Below are 22,025 nucleotides of genomic sequence, written 5' to 3' on the forward strand. Positions count from 1 at the left end.
GGCCGCAAAGCACTTCCTGGTCTCACTTCTGACACAAAGAAATGCCCACTCAGCTAATGAGTCCCCCCTATGGTCAGTGATTGGCTTAGTGGGTATTTTCTTGCGTTGAGCCAGAGGCCAAGAAATGCTACATGCTAGGGCTGTGTTCTTTTGGGATTGTGGCAGGTGAGTATTTTTTTTCTCTTAAAGTGTCTCTGGTGTCCCCTGCTTTACTTCAGAGATAAACTCATCTTGGGAGCGACGGCACGCTCAACCAATCACAGACTGAGCCAGTACAGCATGTGACCTGTGATTGGCTGAGCAGGCTGTCAGTCCATCTTGGAAGTGAAGCATCTGCAGTCAGCAGGAGACACCCCCACTAGTACAGAAAGGCAGTGCGGAGAGGTAAGTACAGAATGTTTATAATTTTCTATATGACCGCATATAGGAAATATTTGGTAATTGCCGGACAACCTCTTTGTGGTCGTATGTACATGCTCCATAGATTGTGGATGCTATGGAGCATGAAGCTGCGGGGCAGCATCAGGTACTCCCAGCGCCATCTATTATTATGATGTTAGGAGCTCCAAATCCCTGTGTCTTTACAGTAGCAGTAAGATTTGAATAGGTTTGAAGCTCCCGCCAGCCGGAGATCCCGATGCTGGGCGCATGCACAGAACGTTCTTGTAATCCATTTTTGAAAAAAAAAAACAAAAAACGCATGCATGTGTGCATCCATTACAATCCATTTTTCCATTATGAAAAAAAAAAAAAAAGAAAAGGAATCAAAACTCATGAGGTTTTTTTTACGTACACAAAAATGTAGCAGACCACATTTTTGTGTACGTAAAAGAAAAATTTGATTCTTTTATTAATAATGGACATAATTGGAAAAAACTAATCAAGACGAATGCACACAAATACATCAGTTTTTTGCACAAAAAAAAAAAAAACAGATGCAAAAACGCAGAGTGAACCCAGCCTAAGAGCATAAAGATGAAATGAAAGCAATTACACCATTAGCCGCTCAGGAGAGATATCTAGTATTTACAGGAAAGAACAGCTCGAGTTGTGACTATACTGAACCCTAAACGTCCTCCAGCATGCTGCATCCTTTACTATAGGGCAGGGGTAGGGAACCTTGGCTCTCCAGCTGTTGCAAAACTACAACTCCCATCGTGGCTGGACAGCTAAAGCTCTGGCTCCCCAGACGTGATGGGAGTTGTAGTTTTGCAACAGCTGGAGGGTCATGGTTTCCTACCCCTGCTATACGGGGTTAGAGCCTATTCTATCAGGGATGGATCAGGCTCCAGTTACAGGAAAAGAGGCAACCTGTGAGAATAGATCACTGATCTTTATTAAGAAAAAGCCTCAAGTACTGGGGGCTAACGTCCTAACCGAATTACAGGTCACGAAGGCGACATGAAATATTTATAATCCTCAAGTACTGAGGATAACATGTAACATCGGCGGCCTATGTACTAAGGAGATCAATACTAAACCGCACGTCTGACACACAAACCAAAGAGCAGACAGGACCCAAACTATCATTCACTGACGTCTCTCATTCGCTGCAATGTTCTCTACTTAGGCCCTGGCTGTGACTAATACATAGGGGGAGATTTATCCAACATGGTGTAAAGTGAAACTGGCTCAGTCGCCCCTAGCAACCAATCAGATTCCACTTTTAATTCCTCACAGACTCTTTGGAAAATGAAAGGTGGAATCTGATTGGTTGCTAGGGGCAACTGAGCCAGTTTCACTTTACACCATGTTTGATAAATCTTCCCCATAATCCGCAATTGTGGGCAGTATAGGACCCATAGTATTACAGGCCCACACTATGCCCCAAGCTCGGAAAAGACATTATACAGTCGGCTTATATACTTCTATGGTCTCTTACACTGTACACGGTCCATGATCACGAGTCTGTACCTACAGATCCATGGTTCTGCTAATCACAAACAATGGATGTACACAGGAGCCTTAGTATTAGCAAATACATCAGTGATGGAGATTTTACAGTGGTGTCATAGGATACATGTATCTGTAAAAAGGTGCCAAACGTACCAAAATAACACAGTGTGAGAACACTAAGCACACAGCAATGGCGAAAGTCAAACTACAGCAAGATGGCGGCCTGCAGACACCTTTCACCAGTCACATACATTACTGTACCCAGCACATAGATTAGCGTTGTTGCAACCGTCTCCTATTCTTACAGTGACTTCCTTTTTTTTAAAGGTTGTCACTAGAGATGAGCGAACCGGGTTCCAGTCCATCCGAACCCGAACGTTCGGCATTTGATTAGCGGGGGCTGCTGAACTTGGATAAAGCTCTAAGGTTGTCTGGAAAACATGGATACAGCCAATGACTATATCCATGATTTCCACATAAGTCTTAGGGCTTTTATCCAACTTCAGCAGCCACCGCTAATCAAATGCCGAAAGTTCGGGTTCGGATGGACTCAAGCATGCTCGAGGTTCGCTCCTCTCTAGTTGTCACCCATTTCATTAACCTGACAGGTAACAGCCGATGTTAGTATTTCCTTTGGCTTCAGATACTAGTGTGAGTAATAGCCCGATGCTGGCCAGCGCTACAATGTCATTAGGAGCCAGGAGGGGAGGGAATACAAAAAAAAATCTAATAATAATATATGTGGTCTGGATTAAAGGGGTTACCCAGGCTTTATAATAACTGTACCCTAAACAGTGCTGTAAAGGCCTTATGGACCAGGAATGGGCCTTTGACCCTCCAGCTGTGGCAAAACTACAATTCCCATCATGCTTCGCTTTGGCTGACCAGGCACGATGGGAATTGTAGTTTTGCAACAGCTGGAGGGCCAAAGGTCCCCTGTCACTGTTATAGAGCATTAAAGTCAAACCTTGGCCCTCCAGAACTCCCATCATGCCCAGATAGCCAATCTAGGAATGATAAGAAAAGAAAACTATAAATGAACGGATAGAAGGCATGACTGCACCAGCTAATACTGAGTAAGGGATGGGTTCTCATTTTGCTTGCTTTTGCCCGGTGTGATGGGGGTGGATGTAGCCCCACCATTCACTCCACCCTCCTCCTCCTCCCTGAACCTCTGGCATACAGCGTGCTCCCAGCCAGCCGCTTACTCCAATGTTTGCACTCCTAGCTCCATAAACATGGAGTGGAATATTACCAGCATCCACTCATCTCATCATACATACAGAGCAAAAATGGGGCAGAAAAATAAAAGAGGAAAAAAAAAAAACTGAAAAAAAAAGGAAGGATATTTTTGGAGTTTGCAGAGATTTCACTGTGCTGCAGAGGGGAGGCAGCTCTCGCTGCTAGAGAGGGAACATTCTGTTCAGAGAGTCCTGGAGGCTTCTAAGGTCTAGTTACAAGGCTGCAAATAAAGGGACATTACCTTATTCTCAAGCATGATGGGACAATACCCCCCCCCCCAGCCTAAATGTGGGGAGGGGCTGACACTTTTTCTTTACTTCTCCAGAAAGCGAAGAAAATGAGAATCTCTTTATGACCCTGCGGCCCCTGGCGAGACTCCTCTTCAGCAGGTGCTTAAACTGGTCCGAGGCTGCTCCGTCATTATAGGGCAACTTGCAGCATAAAGGGGAACATAAAGCTGATAAAATGCAAGATGCTACACCCCCCCCACCCCCCACCCATGTGAGAAACATCCCAACAAAAGCTTCCCCCAAAAGCCAGAGAATGAGGGGGGGGGGGGGGGTCATAAATAAGTATATGTCAGGATGATTGACGCCTGGTGGGAACACTATGGGAGGGGAAACACAGTAAGCACAACATTGGATAGGTGACAGATGTTCCTTAAAGGGGAAGTTGTCACTTCTCCAAAGCACTCACAAGGACTTTAAGAAAAAAAAACACTGCTACGTTAGCGTGGCAGTATACATGATCACATGCACGGTACTCTCTCTTGCTCACAGTGTGGCGGCTGGGAGGCCTCACACCTATGTCATTGTTTCCATTGTTCTGTCATTGTTCCATGGTCCTTCACGTGGTGGTGGTTTCCCTTGCTGGCACCCTGTGGACGGCACTGACATTAATTCAGGTTTCTATGATGGTGTCCAGTATGTTACTGGATAAAATAACTCTAGAATTTTCTCTGGAATTTTTAACAGAGTCCCCCAATAGATTTTCTGAAGCAGACGTGAACGAGGCCTTAAAGGGATTGTCCAGCAACCACCAATAATTACCTACAGTACCCATATATTACATTGAAAAGTGCCCACTTTAATCCCTGCAGTAGATTACAGAACAGCACTATATACTATACAGTACATTATACACAAGAAACATTCAAAGCCAGAAATTATAATACAGTAGTCACTAACTCCTCAATCATCCTTTACTGTATAGAGTCCCACCCCCCCATAACAGGACTGTAACATATGGGAGATGGTGGGGCACTGACCATACTACTACTGTACTGTATATGCACTCCAGCAGTCTTATACAGTTCAGGATGGGAGATGGTGGTGCACTGACTGTACTACTACTGTACTGTATATGCACTCCAGCAGTCTTATACAGTTCAGGATGGGAGATGGTGGTGCACTGACTGTACTACTACTGTACTCTATATGCACTCCAGCAGTCTAGCACAGTTCAGGATGGGAGATAGTGGTGCACTGACTGTACTACTACTGTACTGTATATGCACTCCAGCAGTCTAGCACAGTTCAGGATGGGAGATAGTGGTGCACTGACTGTACTACTACTGTACTGTATATGCACTCCAGCAGTCCTATACAGTACTGTACTGTATGTGAAGCCTCACCACTGCTAAACTCACCACATACAACCTACCATGCGCGCTCGCAACAACGTTCAGATACCAAGTACTTCAAGACTGGGGGCCCGAAAAGTGTTTGAGAACCAAGCAAGAGTTTGAGGACCAAAGCAAACTTTCCTTGAAAATACAGTTGGAGTTCCAAGCAGTTTGAGAACCAAGTTACATTATATATATATCTATATATCGATCTATCTATCTATATATACATACACATATATACACACACACACACACACACACACACACACACACAGCATTTATCATTCATACAGTCTACCTGTGCCTGCAGATCTTGCTCAGTACCTTTGTACAGGTGCAGGGGACCGGACCTCCACCTAAGACGACCGGACTCCAGCCAAACTACAATTCCCATCATGCCTGGACAGCTTTAGCTTTGGCTGTCCAGGCATGATGGGAATTGTAGTTTTGCAACAGCTGGGGGTGGAAGGCTCCCCATCCCTGATGTAGACCCTGCACATGTTTTTGCTGTGCAGTCTTATGACTCAGTTGTCTACAGAAAGTTCTAGAGGACTTCCGCATGTCCCTGCCAGAAGTTCATTACTGGTCCTGAATAGTGTTCCGGAAGTCCCAGAATAAACATATCATCATCCAAACCAGCACAGAAGATGCAATCGAGAACAAAGAAAAAAAAACCCCACATAACTGTACAGATCAAAAGCGAACTGCGGACTCCATCCGTCAGAAAGGGCAACGCTGTCCGGATGGGGCCACTGAGCAAGACAACATGTAGTGTGTGTGCGCAAGGGTTTACATCCTGATGGGCTTTAGGACCCAGGAGATCACTACCTGAGGCCGTCTGGCTTTCCTAGTATTCAGGAAATAAGAAATGCCATAGACAGCAATAAGAAAACAAACAAACCAAAAAAGTCACAAAAATATAACACACTGACACTATGTATGCCATGACGTCATCCACATGTGAGGAAGGACAAGAAGGGTCAATATAAATACATAGAGATGGATTTAGGGTCTACGCACCTTTGGGTTCTTAAAGGGATATTCCCATCTCAGCTGACAGCTATAATTGTCAAGTTAAAGGGATAGTTCACAAAAAAAAAAAAAAAAATCTTTCAAATTAACTGGTGCCAGAGATTTGTAATTTACTTCTATTAAAAAAAAATATCAAGTCTTTCAGTACTTATCAGCTGCTGTATGTCCTGCAGAAAGTGGTGTATTCTTTCCAATCTGGAGCGCAGGAGATATTTTCTATGGGGACTTGCTGTTGTTCTGGACAGTTCATGGACAGAGATGGCAGCAAAGAGCAGTGTCCCACCGGAAAGAATACACCACTTCCTGCAGGACATCTAGCAGCTGATAAATACTGGATGACATGAGATTTTTTAATTAAGTAAAAAAAAAAAAATTACCAATCTCTTGCACCAGTTGATTTGAAAACAAAAAAAAAAAAAAATAAAAAAATTGGTGAACAAACCCTTTTTGCAAATATATTAATTTAGCAAGCTTGCCTCCTCCTGATCTTCCTCTCCCATTGTTGACAGCTTGTTGTTTAGGTTACTGACCACTGCTCTGCTCTAAAAGCAATGGTCTGCTGGTGATATATAGCTATAATGTAGATGTATAGAGAAATGGTGTATATATATATATATATATATATATATATATATATATATATATATATATATATACACATACATATACACCATTTCCAAGTCAGTGCTGGCTGGTGTATGTGTGTGTAAAAAATATTTTATATATATATATATATATATATATATATACACATACACTAGCCAGACTGCTTTTGGGGCAGAGCAAGAGTGGTGGTCGGTAACCTAGACAACGAGCTGTCAACAGTGGGAGGTAAAGAGCAGCATATTAGAAGTAGATAAGTTTGCTAAATGAATGTACTTTATGTAACTTGATGAGTACTACGAGTCCTTTGAGGGTGTGTTCACATGTACAGGATCTGTAGCAGATTTGATGCCATCAAGAAACAGGACCTCAGCATATTGTTTTCTACTGTAGGAAAGTAAAGAGCTCAATGGTGTCAACCACAAATGAAAGCTGATCATACAGGTCATACAGATGCCTTCTCTCCTGACTAGTATATACCTGCACCCCCAGCTTGGCTGAGCGTGCATGCACTCTGTATAGTGAAGAAGCTACTGAAAGACCTCAGTACTGACTGCTCATCTACAATGCAACAAGGATCCAGCAAGGACCCCCTCTCCCCCCGAGTATTAGGAGGCCCCCATAAACATCAATCGGCTGGCCCGGCTGACTTCTTTCTAATGTGTATGCGGCTCTTTAAGCACAAAGCAGCTCTGGAGGTCCTTGGGCACCCACATAAAGGTTGCTTTCAATGGCTGGCAATGAATGTAATGAAAACAAGTGTTTTCCCAGCAGATAGCATCTCATCTCACGGGCTCCCAGCAGCCATGACGCTGCCTTCAGATAAGGAGATTCCAGACCAGGAAACCTGTATGACACTGGTGTATGGGGGGAGGGGGTGTCTGCAGTCACATACAGCTCATCTGGGCTGCCAATGCTTATATAGGTGACATGTATGTGTCACATTGATACAACGGCTTACATCAATGAAACAAATGCAAAGCTACATGAGAACAATTGCCCCTGGTAATATATATATATATATATATATATATATATATATAATATATTTCTGCAACAATGAGAATGACTATCAGCGGTAACACCTATAAAGCAATGCATCCAGGTAGATGTACATAGCGGCAGTGGGGAGGTAAGATGCTGGGGGTGACAACAGGTACAATATACCGAGCAGCCTGTCACGTATGATGTATGTGCGGCTCCTAGCACGGCTTTATTATAGCCGAGTCTCCCATAGCAGTGCAGCGGAGGATGACTGGAGCACAAGGAAGGCTTACACAGTCAGGGGGGTCTCAGCGGCCTGATCTTAGCACAAGGAGATCAGTGTTAAAAGCAAACAGAATAGTCTGTTCTAGTACAATGGGGAGACTGTTAAGTGGGTTCCAGTCGGCCTGCATGAGCGCGGGGGTCACAGGACCTGTGTTCACAAATGACCAAGGTGTTTAGGCAAAGAATGGGGTGTTATATAAGCCGGAAGCCTGGGTGTCACTTATCTGTAAGGAGGCCGAGATGTGACACGCTGAATGGGGAGACAGCGCACAATACATTACTGTGGATATCACTACGGTTTACACAGACGGGTGACTGATGCAAATTATGGATCCTGCAGTGATAGAGATATACACACTAATAGGAGTAAAGACTGTGATATACAGAGAGATAGGAGTAAAGACTGAGATATACATACAGAGGGATAGGAGTAAAGACTGTGATTTATATACTAAGTGATAGGAGTAAAGACTGTGATATATACATACTGAGTGATAGGAGTAAAGACTGATATACATACAGTGTGATAGGATTAAAGACTGTGATATATACATACTGAATGATAGGAGTAAAGACTGATATACATACAGTGTGATAGGAGTAAAGACTGTGATATATACATACTGAGTGATAGGGGAAAAGACTGATATCTACATAACGAGTGATAGGAGTAAACACTGTGTGAATATATACACACACACACACACACACACACTGAATTATAGGAGCAAAGACTGTGATATACATACTGAATGATAGGAGAGAACACTGACAAGTTCCTGCGATGAATGACTGATGCGACATGGCAGCTCAGTGGTCAGCACTGATGTCCGGGATAAGACTGACTGTGGGACAACTTCATGGAGTTTATATGCGTTTCCTCTCTCAGTCCATAACCATACTGGTAAGTCCATGTGGAATTTAGATAGTGAGCTTTAGGGTGCGTTCACACCTACAGGATCTGCAGCAGATTTGATGCTGTGTTCAGTTATTTAAATGAAATCTGCTGCAGAAAATGTGCTGCAGATCCTGTAGGTGTGAACGCACCATTAATGGGGAGCGGGACTGGTGAGAGAACGGACAGTACAGCACTGCAGTATATGCAGCCGCTATATAGGAGGATGGACAATAAATACAATGCAAAAAAAGTTGGAAAATGAAGGCGCCCGTATCTAGTGACTGCCAAGCCTCTAGCCTATGGAATAATACGGACATTACATAGGTAAATATAGGCTGTGCAGCATATGGACTACGGCTAGTGATACACGACGGCGTTACTATGAAGTGTCATGCATCATAGCACAGAACCAAAGCATGTATACAGAGGCAGTATATACATATATATTACATCATCACCCATAGAAGCAGTGTGCACCTACATGTGCAGGCAGCAGGGTGTAATACAACATACAACAGGGAAGACGTATGTATACAGAGGGTCCGGACGCTGGAGGGCAGATGGAGCATGTATCCTGCAGCAATATAAATATATATACCCCCCCCCCCCCCCCAAGACCACTTTCATGCAGACCAGATTTCCTGTGAAATGTTTTGCACACTTTAATGGGTCATGTGACAAATGCAGAAAAAGAACACGTGCCATGCGCCAGAAGCAGCGTGTGTGCACACTCCTGCAAGTCATGTGACAGGAATAGCATGCACACTCGCTAGTGTGTCATGTGACAGAATAAGAGTGCACACACCCCCTAGGGATTCATGAGGGAATCCAAATGCACGCACACTAATGTCATGTGACACAATCAAAACGCATGCATGCTAGTGTCATGTGACAGAACCTGAATGCATGCACGCTAGTGTCACATGACAGAACCTGAATGCATGCATGCTTGTGTCACGCATCAGAATGCACGCAAGGTAGTGTCAGTTGACACAATCAGAATGCACACACACTAGTGTCACTTGACGGAATCAGATTGTACACACGCACATTAGTGTCACGTGACAAAAGCGTAGTGTACACGTACACACACACACACTAGCTTGCATGCACACTCCAGCAAATGACATAACAAAAATAGTGTGCACGCACACACTAATGTCATGTGTCAGAAGCAGAGTATAGGCACACTAGCTTGCATACACACTCCAGTAAGTCACATTACAGATATAGTGTGCACGCTCACTCTTGCACGTCCACATGACTGCACTAAACCCTGTGTTGTGAGGGGCGCTCTCTGCTCTGGGGGTGCCCTCTATGATATGCGGGGGTGCTGATATATGGCCGGGGCCTTGAATGATTTTTCAGAGGCGTGGAAAGGAAAGTTAAACTGAGTGATATATTTGGGCTTCATGAAGGACCCAAGAGGACGTTCACGAAGTCCCACAGATTATAAATTATGGTGGGAATCGACCAGGCATCATGTCCCTGGCACAATGTGATTTGCACTACATCCCTGGCATGCTGTTGTGGGCATCAGGCATGTTGTGATGGGCACTATGCTTCTAGCATGCTGTGATGGGGACCAGGTCGCTGTAATGATGGGCACCAGGCTCCCTGGCATATTATGATGGGCACCAGGCTCCCGGTAATGATGGGCACCAGGCTCCCGGTAATGATGGGCACCAGGCTCCCGGTAATGATGGGCACCAGGCTCCCTGGCATATTATGATGGGCACCAGGCTCCCTGTAATGTGATGGGCACCAGGCTCCCTGTAATGTGATGGGCACCAGGCTCCCTGTAATGTGATGGGCACCAGGCTCCCGGTAATGATGGGCACCAGGCTCCCGGTAATGATGGGCACCAGGCTCCCTGGCATATTGTGATGGGCACCAGGCTCCCTGGCATATTGTGATGGGCACCAGGCTCCCTGGCATATTGTGATGGGCACCAGGCTCCCTGGCATATTGTGATGGGCACCAGGCTCCCTGGCATATTGTGATGGGCACCAGGCTCCCTGGCATATTGTGATGGGCACCAGGCTCCCTGGCATATTGTGATGGGCACCAGGCTCCCTGGCATATTGTGATGGGCACCAGGCTCCCTGGCATATTGTGATGGGCACCAGGCTCCCTGTAATGTGATGGGCACCAGGCTCCCTGTAATGTGATGGGCACCAGGCTCCCTGTAATGTGATGGGCACCAGGCTCCCTGTAATGTGATGAGCACCAGGCTCCCTGGCATATTATGATGGGCACCAGGCTCCCTGGCATATTATGATGGGCACCAGGCTCCCTGGCATATTATGATGGGCACCAGGCTCCCTGGCATATTATGATGGGCAACAGGCTCCCTGGCATATTATGATGGGCACCAGGCTCCCGGGCATATTATGATGGGCACCAGGCTCCCTGGCATATTATGATGGGCACCAGGCTCCCTGTAATGTGATGGGCACCAGGCTCCCTGGCATATTATGATGGGCACCAGGCTCCCTGGCATATTATGATGGGCACCAGGCTCCCTGTAATGTGATGGGCACCAGGCTCCCTGGCATATTATGATGGGCACCAGGCTCCCGGGCATATTATGATGGGCACCAGGCTCCCGGGCATATTATGATGGGCACCAGGCTCCCTGGCATATTATGATGGGCACCAGGCTCCCGGGCATATTATGATGGGCACCAGGCTCCCTGGCATATTATGATGGGCACCAGGCTCCCTGGCATATTATGATGGGCACCAGGCTCCCGGGCATATTATGATGGGCACCAGGCTCCCGGTAATGTGATGTGCCGTACATGACGTGTGACAGCTGCTGTGTCAGATGACGGCACCTGCAGCCTCATCCCCCTCCTCCCTCCCCTCCGGGGTCACGGGCGGCCACTTACTTCTTGCGGGCTCTCTGTAGCGGGGAGGCTCCATCTTTCCGGGGGCGGCCCCGGGGTCTTTTGTCCGTGGCTGCTGGGCTGGCAGGGGCCGGGGGCCCGGGCTGCTCACAGGCGGACTCTAGCTTCTTGTCCTCGGATGACATCCTAGGGACGGGGGCCGCATTGATCCTCCCCGGGCTCAGGCCGTCGCATCGTCGGGTGGATGTTGCGGGTGACACTGCGGGGCGGATTCGGGGAGGGACGGGGAGGAGGTGGAGGCCCCGGCTTACCCCTTGGGATAACAACAAAGAAGGAGGAGGAGGGCAGCACGGGAGACCAGGCCTCCCCGGAGCCTCTCCTCTCGGTGTCCGCCGCGGCCTCACCCCGCTGTCTCTGAAGCAATCCGGTCTGCACGAATCCCGAGCGAGTCACTGTGTGTGCGACAAGCTGCGTGTGACTCACTTCCCCCTCCCTGCGGGCTCACACTTTCCCAACGCGCATGCGCCGCCAGGAGGGGGGCAGGGTGGGCGCGCTTCTAGTGACGTCACGAGACCAGTCCCCGCCCTTCTCACTCTGACAGCGGAGGGCGGCCGGGGTCACTGGGGAAACGTGGAGCGCTGGAGGAGTGACGTCACGGGATCCGGAGCCCCGGCCCATGTCTACAGCGGTGATGCCCCAGCCGCTCCAGCTGCTGCAGGACTACAACAGGACTATCTACATCATATTATGGCAAAGTTCCTGTCTTAAAGGGGTAGTTCAGCAAAAAAAAAAAAAAAAAAAAAATTCATATCAACTGGTGCCACAGATTTGTAGTTTACTTAAAAATCTCCAGTACTTATCAGCTGCTGGATGTCCTGCAGAAAGTGGTATTATTTCCAGTCTGTAGAGCAGGAGACGTTTTCTATGAGGATTTGCTACTGCTCCGGACAGAGGTGGCAGCAGAGAGCACTGTGTTAGGCTGGAAAGAATACACCACTTCCTGCAGGACATACAGCAGCTGATAAGCACTGAACGACTGTTGATTTTTTTTTATAGAATTAAATTACAAATCTCTGGCACCAGTTGATTGGAAAGATTTTTTTTTTTTTTTTTTGCTGAACTACCCCTTTAAGCTCTGGGCAAAGATTGATCCAGCAAGGAATGCTGGGAGGTTTTAGCTCTGAAGCCTGTACAATTATGAATGCATCTCTGATATTACTGAAATAGAGGGGTAACCCTACCCTTAGAGTTTATCCCTTACCATTTCAGGGTCCCACACAATCTTGAGTCTCTGGTCTTATTATAACGGCATATATGATTCCACATCACTGTTCCATTTCTATTTCATACAGTGATGGTGGATGCAATCGCTTCATGATCAATGGCAGTCCAACCCCTGGGACCCCACTGATCCCTGCACATCATGTCATCTGCCACATTCACCTGAATAGATCCCCAGCACAATGAATGGCTGAGGCTCTGAGAGACTGTGAGGGGGTCATAGTGAGGGAACACTGAGGTCCCTTAAAGGGGTATTCCGAGTCCAAACAAATAGGCTCAGGAAGGTGGTAAAAAAACCCTATATTTAAAGGGGTTATCCAGCGCTACAAAAACATGGCCACTTTTCCCCCTACTGTTGTCTCCAGTTCAGGTGCAGTTTGCAATTAAGCTCCATTTACTTCAATGGAACTGAGTTTCAAAACCCCACCCAAACTGGAGACAACAGTAGGGGGAAAGTGGCCATGTTTTTGTAGCGCTGGATAACCCCTTTAACTCCCCCATTGCCGTAAGGATCCCAGAGGTCAGACCCCCACCAAATGTAATGTGAGGACCTATCCTAGCAATATGTCATCACTTATAGAATGGGAAGAGCCTTAAAAGGGTTATCCAGCGAAAATCTTTTTCTTTCAAATCAGCTGATTTCAGAAAGTTCTATAGATTGGTAATTTACTTCTATTTAAAAATTTCCAAGATTTCGGCTGCTGTATGTCCTGCAGGAAGTGGTGTATTCTTTCCAGTCTGACACAGTGCTCTCTGCTGCCATCTCTGTCCAAGACAGGAACTGTCCAGAGCAGCAGCAAATCCCCATAGAAAACCTCTCCTGCTCTGGACAGTTCCTGTCTTGGACAGAAGCGGCAGCAGAGAGCACTGTGTCAGACTGAAAAGAATTCACCACTTCCTGCAGGACGTACAGAAGCTGATAAGTACTTTAAGACTTGAGATTTTTTTAAGATTTTTAGAAGTAAATAACAAATCTATATAACTTTCTGAAACCATAAAAGAATTTTCGATGAAGTACCCTTTTTACCACTAATTCACTACTTTGCCTAATAATTTTTTTTTTTATTTAACCTAGTCAGTGCCGGCACATAGATCCCAGTGGTGCCTTCTATTTTTCAAACACCACCCAGTTTCCGCCATCTAGGCCGGTTTCTTGATCTGCAATTGTAGACAGTCCTAACTCCAGTGCACCGAGCAGGCCTAACTGCAGATGGTGGGAACCAGGTGGAGGTTTAAAAAATGGATGGAGCCACTGATATCTGTGCACTGTTGCTGACCAGGTTATATAAAATCATTAGGCAAAGTGTTGCATTACCTTTAAAGCGACTCTGTACCCACAATCTACCCCTCCCCACCCCCAAACCACTTGTACCTTCGGATAGGGGGCAGTTCGGCAGGTGATGCAGTTACTGTCATAAAAAATACTTTTAAATTTGAAGCCCGTGCCAAATGGGAGTATCCGTGCCCTAACTTTGCACCACCCCTCCGTCCCTCCTCCCCACCCTCTTCATCATTAGGAATGCCACTGAAACATTTTCTCCATGATGAACATTGCACAGGTGGTTAACAATCCAGCCCATGTGCTGGGCTGCCACAGGTGGGGAATAGGAGGCAATCTGCCTGGAGCATTCCTAATGATGAGGATGGTGGGAAGGAGGGAAGGTGCAAAGTTAAGGCACAAATACTCCCGCTTGGCACAGGGCTGCAAGTTTAAAAGTTGTTTTTTAAGGACATTAACTGCATCGCCTGCTGAACGGACCCCAGGACAGATCTTGGATTAAAAGCAGCTATCCGAAGGTACAAGCGGTTTGGGGGGGGGGGTCAGATTGTGGGTACAGAGTCGCTCTAAAGGGGTTGCCCCATTATTAGATTAGTATTTTTGTTTGTTTGTTTTAATGGGCTCATGTTGGCTGAAAGTGAAGCTAAACTTTAAACAAACTTCTGATATAACGTGCAGTATTTCCCCGAAAATAAGACACCTCCACCTAAAATAAGACACCCAACTACCCTACCACCTAGTCAAAAGTAAAGCATCCCCCCGAAAAAAGGCACCCCTACTCTAAACAAGGGCACCCCCTGAAAGTAAGGCCGCCCGTTGCCACCCAGGACTTACCTAGCAACGAATCAGATTCTACTTTTCATTTCACTCTTTGGAAAATGAAAGGTGGAATCTGATTGGTTGCTAGGGGCAACTGAGCCAGTTTCACTTCACACCATGTTTGATAAATCTCCCCCATTGTGCCGGTTTTTAAAGAGGCTGTACCATCAGGTCCATCCTCTTTAATCTGACCCAGGGATCGATCAGCGCCGTCACGGGGAAGCCGGTGCCGCAGTCTGTTTTTTGAACCGCGGACTGGTTCCTGTGTACGGCGCCGTTCTATCCACTGGTCCCAGGCCAGGGCTGAAGCACAGAAGGCGGGCTGGCCCGCCCACAGTGGGAGGAATCCCCCGCCCAGCCCCGCCCAGCCCGGGTCAGATTAAAGAGGATGTAGCTAATGGTACATCCTCTTTAAGCAAAAATTAATATAAGTGACATGGCAAAAGTAGTGATGGATGTGGAGGTGCTGAGACCCCACCTACTGCCAGTATGAATGGGCAGAACCCCCCGAGTTTGTGGTGTACAGACTCACCCACACATATCCGCAGAATGGAGGGGTCCCCCATAGGAGGACGGGTCCTGGTAGGATTTTGTGTTTGCTTTGTATACACGGACTATTGATCTGTATACAAAGCAAATAAGCTATAGATAGGCACCTGCAGGAGGATCTGCTTTCAGTCTGGGACATTATACTGCAGAATCCTTGAAAGCTCTCCGTCATCTCAGATCCTGTAGACATGTTTGGGTACGTCCAGAGAAATATGGATTTTCGCTTCCTTTTATATGGATTTTGCTTTGTTTTACCCATTGTTTTCAAAATATTTTTATAATCCTGCATGGTTTTCTTTCTATTAACCCTTCAGAGAGGTGACAAGGTGATGTTATTGCTGTTACTGCTGTTATTGAGACCCTCTTGGTACACAGCTATGTCTCATTCTCTACATGTCATATGGTGGGAACAAGGCTGTTTATCAGTAGTACAAACACATGGATTTCCTTTCCCATACTTCTCTAGAAAATCAAAGCACATACTCCTCTCTGCTATGCCATGGCCTCATGAAAGGCCACTGAACACTGTGTTAGTCTGATGATTTATGAACTACAGTATAATACATGGCAGGGGGAGGGGGTTACTGATGCACTGGGAAAGGATTACACTAAACATGAGCTTCTACTACTGCGCCTGAGAAGCGAGGGATGGAAGAGATTATATTGTAGCACTGTGGACATATAGCAGTAGGTATACTGCTATATAAGGTACAGCTGGTGAAGAAAGATGAAAAAAAAAGCCTTGATTTACCTTTTAGGCAACTTCAGTGTTAAAGCGACTCTGTACCCACAATCTGACCCCCCCCCCCCCCCCCAAAACCGCTTGTACCTTTAGATCGCTGCTTTTAATCCAAGATCTGTCCTGGGGTCCGTTCGGCAGGGGATGCAGTTATTGTCATAAAAACTACTATTAATCCGGCAGCGCTGTGTCTAACGGCCGGGGCTTACATTTGTATATGCATTAGGCTGGCACACCCTCTCTGTCCTTCCTCCCCACCCTCCTCATCATTAGGAAAGCTCCAGGCAGATTGCTTCTATTCGTCAGCTGTGTGAGCCCGACACATGGGCTGGATTGTTAATACACCTGTGCAAAGCTCAAACAGCAGTAAATGTTCCTGGATCATTCCTAATGCTGAGGAGGGCGGGGAGGAGGGAAGGAGAGGGTGTGCCAGCCTAATGCATATACAAATGTAAGCCCTGGCCGTTAGACACAGCGCTTTAGGATTAAAAGTTGTTTTTATGACAATAACTGCATCACCTGCCGAACGGACCGCAGGACAGATCTTGGATTAAAAGCAGCTATCCGAAGGTACAAGTGGTTTGGGGGGGACAGATTGTGGGTACAGAGTCGCTTTAAAGTGTCACTGTCGTTTTACAAAACTTTTGACATGTCATAGAGACATAAAAACAGAATGTGCAGTGTGAACAGAGGCATAAAGGTGCTGCCAATTCTAAAAACATAAAAGGATCCAAATGTGCATTTCTACATAGTACACTAATGGTGATTTACTTGTACTTTTCTTCAATAAACATTATTTATTTGAAATATGATAATGTGAAAAACAAATAAAATAATGAAATAATCTTTAACATTAGCAACATTGTTAAAGGGGTTATCCAGTGAAAATCTTCTTTCAAATTGGTTTCAGAAAATTATATAGATTTGTAAGTTACTTCTATTTAAAAATCTCAAGTCTTCCTACATTTATCAGCTGCTGTATGTCCTGCAGGAAATGTTGTTTACTTTTCAATCTGACACAATGCTCTCTGCTGCCACCTCTGTCCATGTCAGTAACTGTCCAGAGCTGTAGCAAACTCCCATAGAAAAACAGTAAAGAGCACTGTGTCAGACTGAAAAGAATACACATTGTGCATGACATACAGCAGGTGATAAGTACTGGAAGACTTGATATTTTTTTTTTATAGAAGTAAATTACAAACCTGTTAAACTTTCTGACACCAGTTGATATGACGGAAAAACTTTTTGCTGGAATACCCCTTTAAATTAAAGCTGAGCTGGGATTGGTTGACATGGGCAAATAACTTCAGTTTTCTGACAGATTATAAATTCAATAATGACTCAACACTACCTATAACTTTAAAAGCAATTGGCATCTATTACAGCTGTATCGGTGGCCCGTACCATCGGCCACTGTCGCGTGTGTTCCTCCAGCCCAGCAGACACCATGTCCCCAATGTCAGGATTCAGTTCGGCCAACAGTCCTGCCACCTTACCCATCCCCACTCCTGGTATGTTCTTCCTTCACTGGCATACACCCAGGCTTGTCTGGGTTTAAAGGGCCAGTGTGCCACTATTTGGCTTCTGCACAGCAGCCTATGTGTATAAATAACTGCACTTCCCCTGGCCTCCCTGTTGGGGCCTCTGGGTCATTACCCCAATAAAGTGGTTCCTGCCTGTGTTCCTGTCTGTACTTCCTGCCTGTAGCTTCGTTCCCGGCTGCGTTCTATCTACGCTTCTGCACATTTGCCTACCACCACAAACTAGCCAAATAAGTAGTAACAACCTGGGGGTCACCTGCCGCAGGAAGCCCAACCTGCCTTGCGGCAGGCACTGGTGAACTTCTGTTATATGTCTCAATAAATGGGCAATTTGCAGTCATTGATCGTGAAAACATTTGTTACTTTACCTTCAAATCGGTAATTGTTACAGACATCATATAGTGCGAGGCACCTCTTGTCTTGAGTTTTAAGACGGTCTGATTTGGCACATGCTTTGGAGAGTTTTTGGAACATCTGCTTTGAAACATGATCTTCCATGTACGTTATAATACACAATATTTATGGGATCTGCCAACAATCTAATATCTACAGTATTTGTCTAACATTCTCATGTCAATGGATAATCTTCAACCTTTCCCAACCAATTGCTATTTTACGAGTTAAACGGCATCAGGGATGTTTGGCAGCCAATAATTTCTCTTCCCTTATGGAATTGACATGCACATCGGTGAAGCCAAATGTGTGTCTTTATGGGAGGGTTATCATGGAAAGCTCTTAGCTGAATGATCATATGGCTGCCAGCTATATCATGTGCCTATCATCATCAGAGAGATTTACCATCTGTATTGGAACATCATCACTGCTCACATAATACCATCTCGGAATGATCCATACTTCTCTTTGTTGTGTGTTCCTATTTTTTTTTTAATGAAGCTAGAATCCCACGGATCCCCCACCATGTCTTCTGACCGTGTAACACAGATAGGATTTTGTATATAAATTCATTTTATATTGAACCACATCCTCCAATAACAATGGCAACCTCTATTGCTACGTTATATAAAGGGAATGTGTTATCAGAAAATAAATCAAGTTTTCCTGTTAAACATATTAAGAATTCTTGCTGAGGTTTTTTCTAACTTTCTATTTTACTATGTATATTACAAAGTAGTCCTGAAATCTGCCACCATTTAATAGGAAATAATTGCCGTTATTTTTAAGCGACTCTGTACCCACAATCTGCCCCCCCCCCCCCACCCTCTTGTACCTTCTGATAGCTGTTTTTAATCCAAGATCTGTCCTGGGGTCCATTCGGCAGGTGACGCAGTTATTGTCCTAAAAAAATACTTTTAAACTTGCAGCCCTGTGCCCAACGGCCCTGGCCTAGAGTACCCGTGCCCTAGGCTTGCACTGCCTTCTCCATCCCTCCTCCCCGCCCTCTTTACCATTAGGAATGCCCCAGACAGTATTTCTTATTCATCACTTGTCTGAAAACTGCACAGGTGCCTTAAAGGACAACTCCGTCGAAAAAAAATTTTTGGCTTATTTAACACACATTACAAAGTTATATAACTTTGTAATGTGGTTAAATACCCGGTCTGGCCCCCTTCCCCCACTTTCCGACCCCCGACCCCCCACCCCGGAAGTTGAAGAATGTATACATTAACTATTACGGTCGTCACGGTCCTCTTCTCTGGTGTCGGGTGACGTCAGAGCTGGGGGGCGGTCTGGGTCTTCTTCCTCTTCGGCGTCTTCATTGAGAGTGAATGGGAGAGAAAAGGCTGCTGGTGCACATGCGCACCAGCAGCCTTTTCATTGGCTGGAGCGCATCACATGGCTTCCAGCTTGCTCAGCCCTGATTGGCTGAGCTTGCTGGAAGCCATGTGATGCGCTCCAGCCAATGAAAAGGCTGCCGGTGCGCAAGCGCACTGGCAGCCTTTTCTCTCTCATGGACCCGGAAGCAAGAGACATCGCTGGACGGCGGACGCAGGTGATGGTGAGGCGTACGGCGGGCGAATTGAGTGGCGATCGTCACCGGAGGGATGGTGAGTATGGTGTCTGTGTGTGTCTGTGTTTTTTTTTGGGGGGGGGGTCCCGCCGGAGTTGTCCTTTAACGATCCAACATGTGCAGTGTTCAGACAAGTGGTGATTAGGAGAAACGCTGCCTGGGGGCATTCCTAATGGGGAAAGGGTGGGGAGGAGAGAGGGAGGGGTGTCGCAGTCCTAGGGCACAGACACTCTAGGCCACGCCAATTTGGCACAGGGCTGCAAGTTTAATAGTTGTATTTTTAGGACAATATATGCATCACCTGCCGAACGGATCCCAGGACAGATCTTGAATTAAAAGCAGCTATCTAACGGTACAAGCGGTTTGGGGGGGGGGGGGGGGGGTCAGATTGTGGGTACAGAGTCGCTTTAAAACAACAGCTGTTTTCATATAACTGGCGTTATTTGCAATTAAATGGCGGTCATCCACTAAATTTCAACAGCGTTAACATAGCCTTTTTGTGTTTTCAATACACTCCTTGTTTTGGTTGTAAAATACTGACAAAAATACTGAGTGTGTATTTAGGAAACTAACAAGGGGATTCACAACTCTGTAACAGAACTGTGGAGCCGCAGCTATCGTACATTATGGAATTTATTTGGACAGATTTTTGAACCAATTGAATTTAGCGGTGTTATAATGTGGGGATTTTACTTACAGGACTCAGCACGCTAAAACAACAGCAGTATGTAGAGCTTCTCACTGCATCTTGTTTTGCTGAAAATATTCAGTGAGAATTGTCAGATGGACCATATGGGAATGATGACTAATAGTTTATTTACTCGCTCGTTCATATTTTCCAGAAAACAATAGCGGGAGTAAAATAATACCAGTCCTCATCACAAACAGAAACATCATCTTACAGCAGGAACGGTGGCGAATCACAATGTATGGGATAAAATGGAGGGTCAGGGTTACAATGGTATGGATGATTGCTCCTGCATCATAGCTAGATGGTGAATCCTTGGATCTTCCTGTTGAAGCTTTCTTAGCTAAAATGCGTAATTTGCAGGCAGGGCAGAGCAAATCTATGACATATCATATGTAAAACCTACTGAAAGAGGCTTCACTGATCCTGATGGACCTGGACACATGGAAGATCTGCAAGGTTTCTTGAGCACCTAACAGCAATGTTACTTAGTCCCTATATTATTGGAGGACTATACAGTACATGGTAAGGTCAAAAATAGGTACTGCACAGGGCACAAACTGTCGAGATCAACCTTGTTTGCACGGTTATCTCCTTAGTGATGGAACATTTAAAATCCTACATTTTTGCAAAAACAAATTTGCTAAATCCTGTGGTATAGCAGCTGATAAAGGGTCAAGCAACAAATGGCATTCATCATTTTGAAATAGGTCTTTAATAATAATTTTGCTTAATTTCTCCACTACAGCCTCCATGTTTTTCATATATACTGATCTGTTTTATTCGAGTGAAATCCTTCAGAAGAGAGCTTGGTCTCCAGCCCCATTCAGTCCTCTCCTGAACAATCTTCTAAAATGCAATACAAAAAAGTACAATGCAATAATAATACTACTAATAATAATAAAAAAAAAATATATTTAAATATAAATGGCTTCTAGACATTATAAATGATGGAAAACTAGAGGTAGATACAAATATTAAATCTTGTTGTGGGGGTCACTTCATAACTTGTATAGGTAGTATGTTGTATCCCTGCTTGGGGGTCAAACTGGGGAACCTAAACCTAACATTTTTATATTTCTTAGTGGCTTCTACATTGGATTTGTGATCAAATGAAGCCTACAGTAGGCAGCATATAAATAAACTTAAAGTGTACCTGTCATTAAATCCCTAACAGATCAGTATAACAAGCAGGAGGATGCATGGGGCACTTTCCTGCTGTCTAACATCTCCGTCCAAGCAGCACCATACACTTACAATGGAGCTTCCTGGTCAGAGATTGCTGCATGTGGGGTGGGGGTACGGGGTTAAATTGTGCTACCATATGCTTCTTTCATCATCTTCTTTCCAGATTGATGGGGGTCTTAGCTGGAACCCCGACTGATCAAAATTGTGAGATTTCGAAAGATTTTTTTCCAGACAATTCCCATTTAAGGTAGGTAGTAGCTAATTTGACCGCATCATGAGTTGACCATTTTCTTGGCAGCTCCAATCTATGGGATCTGCCAACAATCTGTGTATAGTATTCATCTGACATTCTATTCTATTCATTCTATTGATGGATAGTAGTCAACCTTTCCTAACCTATCACTGTCTTACAAGTTAAGCGGCATCAAGGATGTTTGGCAGCCAATAATTTCCCTTCCCCTATGGAACTGACATGCACATTCAGTCAAGCCTAATGCGTGTCTTTATGGGAGAGCTACTATAGATAGCTGTTAGCAGAATGATCATATGGCTG

The 22,025-nt window shown here is 45.3% G+C and overlaps 1 protein-coding gene across 12 annotated transcripts in view; it reads right to left on the minus strand.

Moving 5' to 3' along the window:
• The window catches only part of KMT2C (lysine methyltransferase 2C), a 131,125-nt gene extending 119,434 nt beyond the window's left edge, over positions 1-11,691 (minus strand). For all 12 annotated transcript variants that reach the window (XM_069958871.1, XM_069958864.1, XM_069958870.1 and 9 more), the window contains exon 1: positions 11,462-11,691. In XM_069958871.1, the coding sequence (XP_069814972.1) occupies positions 11,462-11,604 (143 nt within the window). In that variant the 5' untranslated portion in view covers positions 11,605-11,691. The remainder of the gene's footprint in view (positions 1-11,461) is intronic.
• Between the last annotated feature and the right edge of the window lie 10,334 nt (positions 11,692-22,025).

The sequence above is a fragment of the Dendropsophus ebraccatus genome, chromosome 2, assembly GCF_027789765.1.
Source record: "Dendropsophus ebraccatus isolate aDenEbr1 chromosome 2, aDenEbr1.pat, whole genome shotgun sequence".
Lineage (NCBI taxonomy): Eukaryota > Metazoa > Chordata > Amphibia > Anura > Hylidae > Dendropsophus > Dendropsophus ebraccatus.